We start from the raw sequence: 14849 nt of genomic DNA, 5'->3' as shown, positions 1-14849 counted from the left end.
GTAATGGCATCCCAGTTTCAGTGTGAAGGGTTCAATACTGAGTTGGCCCACCCTTTGCAGCTATAATAGCTGGAAAGTCAAGTTCTTCCACCCCAAATGTGCTCATCAATGTCTTTATGAACCTTTCTTTGTGCACTGGTCCAAATCATTTGGTGGAGGGGGGATTATGGTGTGGGGTTGCTTTTCAGGTGTTGGGCTTGGCCCCTTAGTTCCAGTGAAGGGAACTCTTAAGGTCACTTTTAAGGCATCAGCACACCAAGACATTTTGGACAATTTCATGTTCCCAACTTTGTGGGAACGTTTTGGGAATGGCCCCTTCCTGTTCCAACATGACTGCACACTATTGCCCAAACAAGGTCCATAAAGACATGCATGGTAGAGCGATTTTGTGAGGCCTACCCAGAGTACTGACCTCAGCCTGATAGAATACCTTTGGAATGAATTAGAGCAGAGACTGCGAGCCAAGCCTTCCCTACAACATCAATGCCTGACCTCACAAATCTGCTTCTGGAAGAATGGTCAAACATTTCCATAGACACCCTTCTAAACCTTGTGGACAGCCTTCCTAGAAGAGTTGAAGCTGTTATAGCTTCAAAGGGTGGGCCAACGCAATATTGAACCCTACGGACTAGGACTATGGGATGCCATGTGCATGTAAAGGCAGGCATCCCAATATTTTTGACAATATAGTGAATGTTATATGTGATAAAATAGCTACCCACAAATACAGTGAGTTCATAACCTTACTGGCCACCCTGCCTCTGCTGCACTGAAATGTCAAGCAGTGTTATTTACATTTCATGGTTCTCCTCTGTCACATGAGACAAGTGGGGAGAGGGGGAAGGTGTTCTGTAACCCAATTCAGAAGTGAGCACCCTGGGTTGACATGTTTGCTCTTCCATAGATACTGTCTAGTCAGTAAGAGTTGTCACCCTAAGACAGGGCATGTGTTAATGGCAGGTTTACCAGGTGAAAATAAAGGCAAAAAAACTGAAAAAAAAGAAAACTAATACAGCCAGCTTGGGTTTATATACACCTAATGTTAGTGGCATTTCCTGGCTGCATTCTAAAACTAAAAATGTATTAGATAATATTAAAAATACACATTTTTGGGGATTAGTTTCTCCTTTAAGATAAAGTTGACACTCTCACACTAACAGATATATACATTAACACAGAACCTAGGATATATACACGTAGACTATTTGTATATATCCACCTTGTCATGTATATATCTCAAGCTCCACCATAACACTTTATGGCGACATGTCTCAAGCGTCACATTACATAATACCTAATGTATGGTCCATCTGTGTTTTTATTCACATCTTCTACCCATATAGCTACATACTTTTCTCTTTTGTAGGAGGGGTTAAAATACCTGCAGAAAGCGACAGGAGGGACAGAAGAACAGAGAAAGCAGGGTATACAGTCTAATAATACAACACAGGCTTGGATCAGAAAGAAAGGGAAATGAAAATGGTTATAAAGAGAGAATGAACACAATAAAAATAAAACAAGCAAGCAAAGCAGCATTCAGGAGAGAAGAGTGTTGGGTAATGTACGGTGGATCAATATTAGGAAACGTTGTACAGGTGACTAAAGGGGCTCTGCTGCAGCTGTATATATATCTAGTTTCCAACTAAGTTGTCTCTGGAAAGAAGTGTAGGTTCTCCCTTGGCACCCAACTTATGATGCAACTATGAAATGAAGCTCCTGTTTTCCTTTCAAGTATATCTAAAGCCAAGACTTTTTCGTTTTTGGACAGAGTAGATAATGGTTAAAAGCCCTGTCAAGTTTTTAATTATAAACATCTTGAAAGAGGCATTCAGGAATAAACTGATTCCTCTCATAAAGGACTTTAAGGCTTGCCAAGGACTTTAAGGCTGGGTTCACACTATTGCGAATTGGATGCAGGTTTCCAATTCGCATGTCAGGAGATTGTAAATGGCTCTCTAAGGAGTCGGTTCACATATCTCCGGAGTGGCTCAGGTGTGAATTGCACAGGAGTCCTGTGCATCTTCTGGTCCGTTTCAGGTCCGAATTCAGCCAACAATTCGGACTGAAATCAGACCTGAAACGGTGAACAGGGATGCACTGGACCCCTGCTGTGAGCGTCCCATGCGGCAGTGTGAACCCAGCCTGAAGGCTCTGTACTAGAGGCAGCATTAGCACAATTAGGAAGTGAAAATATTTTATTCATTAAAATCTGTTATTGAAATAACAACTAGTTGTATTGGTATATATCTAACAATAAAAAAAGTGCAGGGCTTCTAGTGAAAACAGTAAAAAAAAATATACATTATATATATCAAAGCATAATGTCCATAAAATTCAGTCCAATCCACCAGTAATTCTCCTCAGGAGAGATAATTAGATTATGGTTGAAGTACACCCTTCTGTGATTTACCGTATTTTCCGGGGTATAAGACGACTGGGCGTATAAGACGACCTCCTAATTTTCAAGTTAAAACATAGGTTTTGGGCTATACTCGCCGTATAAGACTACCCCCCTTCCGAAGCAAGGCAACACCATTGAAAAACATCAGATTTCTCATAGATCTCCAAGTTACCCAAGTACTGTAATACATGTAATCTCTTATACTATCTCCAAGGTACCCTAAGTATTACCAGTAGATGTAATCTCAAGACGCTGGCTGTGCGGAAATCCTGTACCTCTATACCGTATGTACCGTAGCTTCAGCTACATACAGTATACCGCGCTAAGCCAATCACAGTGAGCGATGTATTCTATTATTGAATGCAAAGCCTGCTCGGATTGGCAGAGTCAGAGAGGCGGGCTGATGTTACTCCGCCAATCCAAGCAGGCTTTGCATTCAATAATAGAATACATCGCTCTCCCTGATTGGCTCAGCGCGGTACACTGTATGTAGCTGAAGCTACGGTACATACGGTATACCGGTACAGGATTCCCACATAGCCAGCGTCTTGAGAAATTACATCTAACGGTAATACTTATACTTAGGTTACCTTGGAGATATTATACTCGGCGTATAAGACGACCCCCCATTTTTGGGGGATTTTTTTGAGGTTCAAAAGTAGTCTTATACACCAGAAAATACAATAAGTGTGGATATCCACCACATGAAGACAAATGACTATTCCTGTGACTCCGCCACCATCTAAGCACTCACCAGAGGTACATGATGATCATGTCCAGCTTAATTCTCCCAGAATGGTTTGGTTTCCCAGGTCTCCACACTATCCATTCCAATGTGTCAATGTACCATTTAAAGCAATGCAATAAACCAGCTCACCACACGGAGCCAATAGGAGCCATATATAGTATAGTATTTATTACAACCATGCAGATAATTTACATTAAAAAGTTGCAGCATACATATGAACAAAACAATAGCCAAAACTTACTAAAGCGGCCGTTGAACCAAGACCTGGAAACAGCAGCAAGACGTCAGCACATAGGCCCCACCCAACGCGTTTCGTGTGCAAGCACATCCTCAGGGGTTCTGCCTGGGAAGCTTTTTTTAATGTAAATTATCTTTGTGGATATAATAAATACTACACTATATATGGCTCCTTTGGCTCCATGTGGTGAGCTTATTTATTGCAGTGTTTTAAACGGTACTGTGACACATTGGAATAGATGGTGTGGTGACCTGAGAAACCAAACCATTCTGGGAGAATAAAGATGGACATGATCATCATGTACCTCTGGTGAGTGCATAGATGGTGGTGGAGTAGTCATTTGTCTTCATGTGGTGGATATCTACATTTATTTACATGCTTTCATTCACCTATATCACATAAGGGTGTATTTCAACAGTGATCCAATTAGCTCTCCTGAGGAGAAGCCCTACTGGTGGATTGGACTGAATTTTATGGACATTATGTTTTGATACATATAACATATTGACTGTTTTTACTAGAAGCGCTGCACTTTAATTGATTGTTAGATATATACAGGGTTTGTGGAGTCACGCTGCATGCTAGCTGCTGTGACCTACAGGTGCTCACGTATTTGTATTACTTTTGGAGTTGTATTGATATGCTTCCGCAATTTTTGCAACCAGCTTAATACATAAAGTAGAATGATAATAATGCATGCTGAAATATGATATTGTCGCATTTGGAATTGGAATTTGAAGAATGCGCAAAAAAAAAAAATCAATATATGGATTGTGTATAAGTAGTTTTAGCGAGGAATGTTGCATTATTTTTTGTGATATTTGCAAAAATTGCAGCAGCATACCTATACAACTAGTTGTTATTTTATTAATAGATTGTAATTAATAAAATTTGTATTTTATACTTCTTAATTGTGATAATACAGCCTTTAGTATGGAGCCTTTAAAGTGTCCTATGGGTGGAATCCGTCCACCACTTGGTTCCTGAATGTGTCTTGGATAGTTGTTCTGGAATGTGGCACTGTACGATTTGGTTGGCTATTCCGTTCTTGAAACATCTTGAAAGCTATTCCTTTCCCTTTTTTGTGTCTCTGAGACACAACAGCAAGTGAAACAAAATGTCTCAAAAATAAAGTATATGCCCTCTTAGACATCTGTCAGAAGAACAATTGCACCCAATTGAAGATTTCCCTCTACTGTTCAAATGAAAAAGCAGTATTTTGGATTTTTCCCTCACTTTTAATCACAGTGACAGTGGTCAACAGGACAAACAGAGAGGTTGAATGTCCCCAGAGACAGACACAGACGGCATTGGAAAACATGAGAGGGGCTCTATCCCTTTCCTACTCTACAGTATATTAAAAAATAATGGATGATAGCCTATTTCCCCTTGCAATTTAAACTCACCAATTTGCACTTTGCTGCCTCTCTGCGCAGTCGTAACCCTTGCTCTATTGCTCTACAGGAGCAGAGCTTTTGGGTATGCATAGGCATGTGGCCTCCCCAATGCCCCTTCCAATGTAACAGAATTTAGGCCTGAGCTGCCAATTATCAGGCCTGAAATATGTTAATACATCTTACCAAGGGTGTGCTCCTGCAGCAGGTAGGTGGTAAGAGATAATGGGTTGGTGAGTATACCTTGCTGGACAGAGGAGTTGCCTATCAGCAGGCACTGTCACTTTGTCCTGAATATACAATTTTCGCTTTGAGCTGGTATAGACATCATAGAGTGGTCAAGCATGCAGGAACGATTGAACTATCTGAAGAAGTCTTTCAGTTCAGCTTCAGGCATAAACAAAGGTGCTCAGGTCATCAGCGGGGAGTAAGAAGAAGCATGCAAATGCCTCAGGCGCCAGGTTTTCATAGGGTAAATAATAGCTATGTAATAAGTTGGAATAAAGTTTTCTAACCAGAACAATAATCATCTCATGGCTTTGGCTGTCTACTCTTTTGTGGTTGTTGTTTTTTAAAGATGAAACTCTGAAAGTATGAAAAAACTATCTTTGCAATGGGGCTCCCACACACTGCACTGGTTACATGCTTGTTTTTGCCTAGAGTACTAGTAGAAAGCATAATTATCTTATCTCTTGCTCCCACAGGCTCCTGCTTCCATGAAGCTGGTCCTTTGAAGCCTCTTAACACTGGTCACAGCCATGATGCCATAGTGCCATGAGTCCTGCATTTTAAATGAGGATGGCAAAGGCCCACCCATTACTCTGAGCATCTGAGAAAAGAGAAGAGTGCTGACTGCCATAGAAGCAAGGGATATGGTAAGTAAAAGAGGGTTTTACTGGTACCCTATTGCAAACATTACCACTTACCTCTCAAAGTGAAAGGGGGGGGGGGAGGGGAGGTTGTCCCACTGCAGGGGTATTTTTTCACATTTCTGAATTCAGCTTTAGACCTCCTGTTTGTAACAACAAACTAAAGAAGACTAAAGAGAGCAGTTTTGGAATTTGGATGATGAAATAAATTGTAGCTGACAAGGAGAAATGCTAGATGCAATAGTAGCCTACATCTGACTGACGATAAAAAAATAATACCTTAAAGCCCAACTCCAGGCAGAAAAAAGGTTTTCACATGCAGTAGGGCTGTGACTGCTTGTTTTATCTAGGGGTGAGGCAAAAGCTTATACTCACCCGGTCCTTCTTTCCATCTGAAAACAGCGCTCCCCCACAATCCAGCGGTGGACTGTTCCTGGTCTATGGAGCCTGCTTGATGATGTCAGGAACAGTCCACAACTCAAGACCGTTGGAATGTGGGGGTGCATGACTAGCCTTGTGCTGGGAGGAATTGAGCATGAGTTAATTAAATCTCCTTTTTCCTTTTCCCTAGGCAAAAACGATAAACCGTGCAGTGCGTGGGAAAACTTTTTCTTGCCCGGAGATGGATCAAAGAAAATGCAAACGCATGCTAGGATACATAAGCAATCAAAAAATAAATTGACACCAATAGACAAGGTGTGGCTCTCCAGATTTTGTGGGAATAATAACTCTATATATTGGATGGTCACAAATTCAAACCCATACTGTGCTTGTGAAATTAAACGGATTCTCAGTTTTATGTAAAATAAATATCAAAAGTTATAAAAAGATTCAATTTGATTGGGTAGGGTTGTTATACTTGTTATAAACTCAGACTATATAATAGGTACTAAAAATGTCAATTTTAGTTATTAGGCATAAGTGAATAAAACTGTCACCCTGTGCTGACCCAGAGACAAATGCCTCAACATGATCTCGACCTCAACCCTACTGAAAACCTTTGGGACTGAAGTGCCATTAGCAAGCCAGGTCTTCTCATCCCACATCAGCACCTGACCTCAAAATGTGTTTATGGCTGATGGGTGGAAATTCCCGCAAACACACTCCAACATTTTGTGGGAAGGCTTCCCAAAAAGTGGAGGCTGTTTTAGCCACAAATGATGGAAGAAATTCCATGTTAATGCCCATGGCTTTGGAATGGGATGTTCAAAAAGCTCATATAGGCATGGTGGTCAGGAGGTCTAGAAATGTTTGGGCATTTTTTAATGAATTAAAAATAAAGTAGTATGTATTGGGTGTAGATGTAATACCTTAGTAATATCACTGTATTTATTAGGTTTTAAAAAACAACATATTCCCTCGCCCCCTCCTTAGCCCCCTCATTACACACAGCAGTATATTTCCCCCACTATAGTCAATACTTACCTCCTGCGATGATTGTGTTCTCCTTTGCTGTCTAGATAGTAAAAATCTCATTTTGGCTGCTAACACCTGCTAGTCTCAGAGAGTAGAATGGGTCATACCACACTGAGGAGGCTGATTTATTTATTTAAGTCAATATGTACTTTATTGGCTAAATGGTGCAGATTTCCCCCTTGTATTTTAGGCCATCCATTTTTTTTGAGAGGTTAATTTGTCTCCCTATTGTACAGATCTTTGCATTCCTCACTAAACTTCAATTTATATATCATGTTACTTTGCTTGTGGATATTTTCGGCACACTCCATGCTGTTTGGATTAAGGTGATTGGGTAACCCATGTGGATAGAAAAACGCCTTAAAGGCCCGTACACATGTAGCGATTGTCGGCCGTAAATATTCGGCCACTGACCGATCGGCCGATTGTCGGCTTGTTAGTATGATGTTTCCGACAACCGACTGCGACTTTTCGGCCGAACAGAATCGGGTGTGCAGGCTTTAAAATTTTTGTTGGCCAACACCAGAACGGCCGATTGTTCCTCAGTCAGTACAGAATTCGGCCGACAAACAGCAGATGAGCAAGACTGGGCATGCTCAGAGAAGAAAAAACACACGGAAAGTTAACCATCACATGACATCACTTCTGCAGTCGGTTGTTGTTGGCCGACAAAATTCGTGTGCAGTCTTTAGCACTTTTCAACCGACAGGACAGCACCGGACAAAAGACGGCCGATCGTTCGGCCGACATTCGGTACGTGTGTACGGGGCTTAACATTACTGAGCAAGTCCAGTTGAATGTGACTAATTACAGCTAGCTATATCATGACAAGGATAAATGGGAACCAGCATAGACACTAGTATAAAATCTATTTCAAAAGAAGATGGTGTTGAAGGGTTATCTGAATGCAGCTTATTTATGGATGCATCCATTGCATGGCAATCATGGGTTTAAATCAGGTGGTGAGGAGGCAACAGATCACCTCCTCACCACCTGTCAAACACACTTGGATTGCTTTTCAGAGGAGCAGCAGTGCCTGCTGCACTTGTGAATGAGCCCTTAGTTGCATTTGGCAGCTGCACCCTTACTTGGGGGTAAAGGTTGGGGGTGGTAAAACCCTGTGGTTGAGTTGCAGTTTTACTGCTACCAATCCTTACCCCCCTTTTACTGCTGAGGCAGCAGCCAAAAGATGTATACATGTCACAACTTTTGGTGGGTGCTACTGCTTGTCAATCGTGATCCATTCAAGTAAATAGGGCCACTCTGCAAGTGCCCCGCAACTGCATGCTTCTGTGGGGTCCAATGGGTTAAAGCAGGTAGTGAAAAAGCAACAGAAAGCTGCCTGCTTTAACCCCTTGTTTGCTGTACTGCACAAGATTGCAGGTCACTTGCAGAGCAGCCTCATTCACTTGAATGGGTAATGCTTGGTAGGTGCTACACCCACCATCCATGACAGGGCATTTAACTCCTGCTGTGGCTCAGTGGCTGTGACATGTGTACACCTCTGGCCAATGCAGCTAAAGGGGGTGCAGTTGGGGTAGGGGTTATACACTTCTTAATTATGGTGTTTTACCACCCCTAAAACTGCAAATGTAAATTAACCTTTACTGTTCTGAGCCCCCTTTAAGGCTGCTTTCACACTAATGTGCTGCGGTTTACCTGTACAGCGGGTGCAGCACAGTGAATTTGCGACTTTGCTGGGTTGGCTGCGCTTTGCCATAAACTTCTATTACATTCTGTAAGTGTGATGCACTTTCTGAAAGCGCATCAAAATTCTGCATTCAGGAGTATAGAAGTCTATGGCTAAGCGCAGCAAACCCGCAGGTATATTGCACTGCACCTGAGGTGTGGGTAAACCGCAGCACATCAGTGTGAAAGCAGCCTTATATTATTATGCCCAGTGTATTGCTTCACACTGACCTAAAGATCTCTTCTTTCCTGCTGCTGGCACCACTCCAGAGACTGCTATCTGGGATATGAGGTGGAGTGCAGTTGGTATCACTCCTCACGGGACAGGAGCCAGCACTAAAGAATAGGCATCAGCTTATGCGGCTCTTGTTCCTACTACAGCTCCAAAATCACAAGTAGTCCCTCTGCATTGCACTCTGTTTGAGCTGTGGTATGGCGGGTCAGCAAGCCCAGACCGCGATCTACCAGTCACCTGGTTGCGATCTACTGGGTAGATTGCGATCTATGGGTTGCTGACCCCCACCCTAAAAAATACCAACCATCACCTTGAGTCTACTGTAGCCTAAAATGGCACCTAACATAGAATAGGCAGCATAACAGAACATATAAATGTCAAATAGTGCGTGTTCTGTACAGGTGCGGGGATGTTTACTTAGATACGAAATAGTTATTTTTTTTCATTGCACTATTCATACTAAACATCTGAGCACATCATTCCTATATCATATTCTATGATTCCAGTCAAAGTTTCTCCCTTCTTCGGTTATGTTTTAGTGCTCTTGTCCAGGTTCGCCATCTTTGTAATTGTTTGATAGTCTTGCTCTACCTCACAAACGTTATTGTACCTCACAAAATTCTACTGTGATAATTAGCTTTAAGATAGTTTGCTAGTTCTTATGTATATAAAAACAACTCAAAAAATCAAAAATCAAAAAACAACTTATATATTCATTTTTGGTTTCACCGAAATTGAAGGCAGCTGTATTACGATATGCAACCATAGGTGGTGCCATTTCGAATACTATCTAGTTCTTATGTAGTTTGCCTGTGTTACTCTAGTTCAGTAGTGATGGTGTAGTTTGTAAGTTTTGTTTAATTAGTTTAATAGCTATGTTCTAGTTTGCCTATTTTGATCTGGTTCACAGTTATATTGTACTTTGTTTTTGTTATTCAAGTCTGCTACTCACGGTGAGGTTTGCTGGTTTTGTTCTAGATCGCTAGTTATGGTTTGGTTTCCTTGTTTTCTTCTCCATCACCAGTTATATTGTAGTTTGTTGTTTTTTTCTAGTATGGCAGGTATGGGGATTTACTAGAATTGGAGAGTGTAAAATCTGGTGCAGCTCTGCATAGAAACCAATTGGCTTCCAGGTTTTTTGTCACAGCTTAAAGTGATTGTAAGGTCTTATTCTTATTTTTTTTCAAGCGGAGTTCCACTCAAAAGTGGAACTTCTGCTTTAAGGCCTCCTGACCCCCTGACATGCCACATTTGGCATGCCATTTTTTTGGTGGGGGGGGAGCGGGTACCTGGATTTGACAGGTAACCGCTCCAACTTCTGCTCGGGCCACCTAGATGGCTTGAGCGGAAGTTCTCCTCTCCCACTCCCTCCCTGCAATCTTCTGGGACACGTCAGAGATTCCAGAAGACTGCCCGTTCACTCAGGACAAGCAGCGTGACTCACGCATGCGCAGTGCACACTCGGCTGTGAAGCTGCAAGCTATCACAGCCGGGTTCCCACAGTAGTGATCCTGGCACTGCGGGGAGAGAACTGGGGCTCCTGCCGGCCGCATCGCTGGACCGTGAGACAGGTGCGTATGTGTTTATTAAAAATCAACAGCTACACTTTTTGTAGCTGCTGACTTTTAATAAACACAAAATCAGTGGAACTTTGCTTTAAATAACAAACATATTATACTTACCTCCTCTGTGCAGTTGGTTTTGCACAGAGCAGCCCGGATCCTCCTCTTCTCGGGTCTCTCGTTGCTGCTCCTGGCCCCTCCATTCTGTCGAGTACCCCCAATACAAGCAGCTTGCTATGGGGGCACACGAGCTGAGCTGCAGCTCCATGTATCCATTCAGACAGGGAGCTGCCATTCGGCCCCGCCCCCTCTCACTCCTGACTTGCTAACTGACTTTGATTGACAGCTGTGGGAGCCGATGGCGCTGCAGGAGTCCCGAACGGCCAAGGGACTCATGGACATCACTGAAGAGAGAGGGACTTCAGGTAAGTATTGAGAGTGCTACAGAGGCTGCTATACACAGAATGCTTTTTATCCTAATGCAAAGAATACATTAGGATAAAAAAAAAAACTTCTGACTTTACAACTCCTTTAATTGAACAAGCTGAAGTTAGAAGCTGATTGGCTACCATGCACAGCTGCACCAAATATTGCACTCTCCACTTTTAGTAAATCAACCCCATGGTGTAGTTTGCTAGGTTCTTTCTATTTTACTAGTCATTTTGTAGTTTGTTGGATTTTTCCTTGTTTGTTGTTATCTGCCAATTGTTTCCATCTTCAACACTCATATTATAGTTTGCCTGTTTTGTTCTGATTCACCAATTATATTGTAGTTTGTTGGTTTTTTTCAAGTTTTCTAGTTACTGTGTATTTTGCTGATTTTGTTCTGTTATCTTGTTTTGTTTCTTGTTTTGTTCTGGTTCGCCAGTTATATTGTAGTTTGTTTTTTTCCCTATTCAACAATTGTAAAGAAATGTGCCAGGTTTGTCCTTATTCATCAGCTATGATGCAGTTCATTTTGCTCGTTTGCTGATAATGTTTACTTTGCTGATTTTGCTCTACTTTGCTAATGGTGTAGTTTGCCAGTTATGTTGTAGCTTTCCAGTTTTGTTCTTAATTACCTTTTTTTTTTTTTTTTTATTATTAACTTTTATCACATCTTTTCTCTTCCACAAAACGTCAGTCACTGTTTTCGGTTTACTGGTCCTAACCTGTCACAAAGTCACTGAGTGACAGGACTTACCTATGCAGAACCTTAACATACATGAAGAAAAAGACCTATAACCTATCTCAGACTGAATGTCAATAAATAGAACTGGTTAGCGTGAACTGCATGCGCTGAAGTAGATGACAGATGGAACATATTGTGACCATTTGTCTTAAGCTGTGTGTGCATAAAGCAAGCTTTAATTCAAATGACAATTAGGCATCCTGCAGCACTAGATGATGCACAGCTACAAGTTCTAGCAAGTTTTCTGGTCTTGCTGGGATTTGTAGTTCTACAACAATTAGCAAGCCACGAATAGCCTACATTTGAAACAAAGGCTAGCCTGCTGGGTTATACATAGCATGACTTATTCAGAATGTAGGTTCTTACTCAGTGGAGTTGGAGCGGGGTCTGAATCGCTTTCCTCGAAGCTTTTTCCTGCTGCTGCTTATGTTTCCTGGAAGACATGACAAAATGAACAAACTTGGTTTGAGACCTGCCGTATACAGCCGAAAATGTAATGATTCTAATTTCTCAAAGTGTCTGATGTAAGAACTTCTGTCCTCCTTCAAAGCACCCATTTAACTACTACCCACCACTACTATTGAATACTAGTTTGCTTTTAGCGTAAGAAGATTAAAGGAAATGTATCATAAAAGAATATTGGAGATGGTCATTGTTGACCACTCCTTTTGAGAATGCTGGTTGTCTGGTTGCCCACCTGATGGTTCGGCTCCAGGTCCGAATAGCTGACCTGAAACAAGTACAGAGATGTAGAATTCAGAAAACACTTCTTACTCTCTCTTGTAGTATGTATCAAGCACCATGTTGTTTTGGATCTGTGACTCTGGATCTGTTAAAAACAACCATGCTAGTAGACATAGCTCCTGCACTTCTCTCATAACAGGTTCAGTTTAAGATTGGAAAGCCAAGAAATCCCTGCCAATGGTGTTTCTAGCATCTAGGACCCCAAGCACCCTATTTATGGGGAAATATTTGGTTATGCCTCTGTGAACTGAGTCCCTCATGTTTTTTAGGGTTTATATCCACAAGCGTTCTAGTCAAATGCTTCATTTTCCATTTGAACATATACAACTGCGTTAAAAAAAAGACTGTGTTTGACCTGATTTGCATGTCAAATGCAGGACAACAATGTCCATCAACATGAGCCCTTATTATGCTCCCTATCTCTTCTCCTTTCCCCATCCCTTGACCATGGCTAGTCTCTAGGTAGATAGACCTACTGTTTGACCTATAGTACCTGAGAGAAAGCTTCAGAAATACTTTCTGTCCAACACTAGAGAAGAAAGAGCATAAAAGGAAGTCTGTGAATAACAGTTTTTCTTTTTACATTCAGGCCCCACTAGACCCAAGCAGTTAGCACTCTGTCCTGAGTGAGAGGTTGTAACAGTAGGAATGAGCCCATTAGGAATTTGGTTGGAGACTTGGAAAGAGTGCCTGGGCCTAGCAATGCCCCTGGTCAATGTTTACTGACAAAGGTGCTTTAACATCGGGCGTTACAGCAATGTTTTGTAGGCTGGCAAGTTATGCTAATACCGCATACTGGTGTTGGAAAAATAAACTGGTTTTAGTGCTCACATCAAAAAGCGCAAGGAAAAATATAAATGCCTCTCTATGTTAGCATGGTGTAATCTCAAAAAAGAGAGTCAGGTCTCTCAATATGCATTGGTTGCCTGACTTCCTTTGGCGCATGCTTAGTTGGCATTACAGGATGAAGACATTCTATGCATGTTTTTTTAAGTTGATACAGCTACAGCATTCCATATGGCTGCATTTCAACAATCAACTTTTCAATAGGGAAGTGGGGATCCTTCCAACTGATTGCCTGTTTGCAATTGATGAAGTTCAGGTACAGGTTGTTTTATCTGGATAACTTCTCCATGGATGCTTGCTAGATGTACTCTTTTATTGGCACAGTGGTATCATTTTGCTGAGATTTTCTATTTTCACTGCTCAGTTAGATGTAGACTGTTAAAAGATGTCTACATTTTATCTAATAAATTAGATTATGGGACTGAATCCTTTCTGAAGAAAGAATATTCTGAACAAATTTTTATTATGGGTAATAAACTTATACTGGGCAGGCTGCCAGACACCTAATTATATTTTACTAATGTGGAATTACCATTTCGTTTTTGAAGTGAAGTTTAGAACCAGTGTATTTCTTTTTGTTTTATAACATAAAGGGAATAAGCTGTTTGGATTCTTTTAAACGTTGCCAATTTGCTCTAAATGTGTTTAATTTACTATTGGCTCCAAAATTAATACCTTGTGTGACAGGAAGTCAGGTAAATCTGTGAGTGGTGTCACAGATGGGAGATACACTTCTGCTTGGTTTAGACAATTCACCAATTACTATAGGGTGTCGGCTGCAAAGGTAGCCAGCAGGAAGGTGCAGGAAGTTGAAAAACCTTCAGCTATTCAGAATGAGGAAATTAAGGCCTCTATAATTTGTCCAGAGGAAGTCTATTGATTGCTGCCTCCTGACGCTGTGTGGGTAGAGGAGGACAGTCAGATGTGTGCCTCCTGAAGCTGTGTGAGCATGGGAGAAGGAATGCCTCCTGAAGCGATGTGCGCTGAGGAGGGTAAAAAGAGTGAAGACTTCTCAAGGTGAGGTCTTGGATTGTTTTCTATGTGAATAGAAAAACCACTGGATGTTTTCTATGTGAAGGGAAAATCCAATGAACATTTGTTGTGTGAAGAGAAAATAAATTGTTTTCTATGTGAAGAGAAAAACGGATGGATGTTTTCTATGTGAAAGGAAAATCCAATGAACATTTGCTGTGTGAAGAGAAAATAAATGGACTATTGATGGTCTGCTGTAGTATCAGCAAAGTCTGCCCAACAGTAGGTTGTGAACAGACTCCTTAGGTAGGTTCCTGTGTGTGAGAAGGTAGCCGCCCACAGTGGCAAGGATTTATTTTGTCTTTTATTTTATTTTTGATGGTTTTTGATGCTTGCACTTGTGTGAAGAAAATTGGAAGAATAAACCAAACTGTTGTTTACAACCACTTCTCGGCTATCTCCCTGTGTAACGAACCCCCCCCAAGGGGTCATCCACACCCGCCACTGAGCTAATCCCCTCACACTTTTTAGTATTACACTCTTACCAGGGCCGTCTTTAATATT

The 14849-nt window shown here is 41.5% G+C and overlaps 1 protein-coding gene across 6 annotated transcripts in view; it reads right to left on the bottom strand.

The window, feature by feature from the left end:
- Positions 1-14849, bottom strand: part of ADAM22 (ADAM metallopeptidase domain 22) — a 491004-nt gene that overhangs the window by 26941 nt on the left and 449214 nt on the right. For 3 of the 6 annotated variants that reach the window (XM_082259181.1, XM_082259183.1, XM_082259185.1), the window contains 2 exons: positions 12090-12156; positions 1295-1381 (listed from right to left, as the gene is read on the bottom strand). In XM_082259181.1, the coding sequence (XP_082115307.1) occupies positions 1295-1381; positions 12090-12156 (154 nt within the window). The remainder of the gene's footprint in view (positions 1-1294; positions 1382-12089; positions 12157-14849) is intronic. The other 3 variants (XM_082259182.1, XM_082259184.1, XM_082259186.1) reach the window with 1 other exon arrangement.

The sequence above is a fragment of the Pelophylax lessonae genome, assembly GCF_965119305.1.
Source record: "Pelophylax lessonae genome assembly, chromosome: 5".
NCBI classification, from domain to species: domain Eukaryota; kingdom Metazoa; phylum Chordata; class Amphibia; order Anura; family Ranidae; genus Pelophylax; species Pelophylax lessonae.
This window is presented reverse-complemented; position numbering and strand designations above follow the sequence as displayed.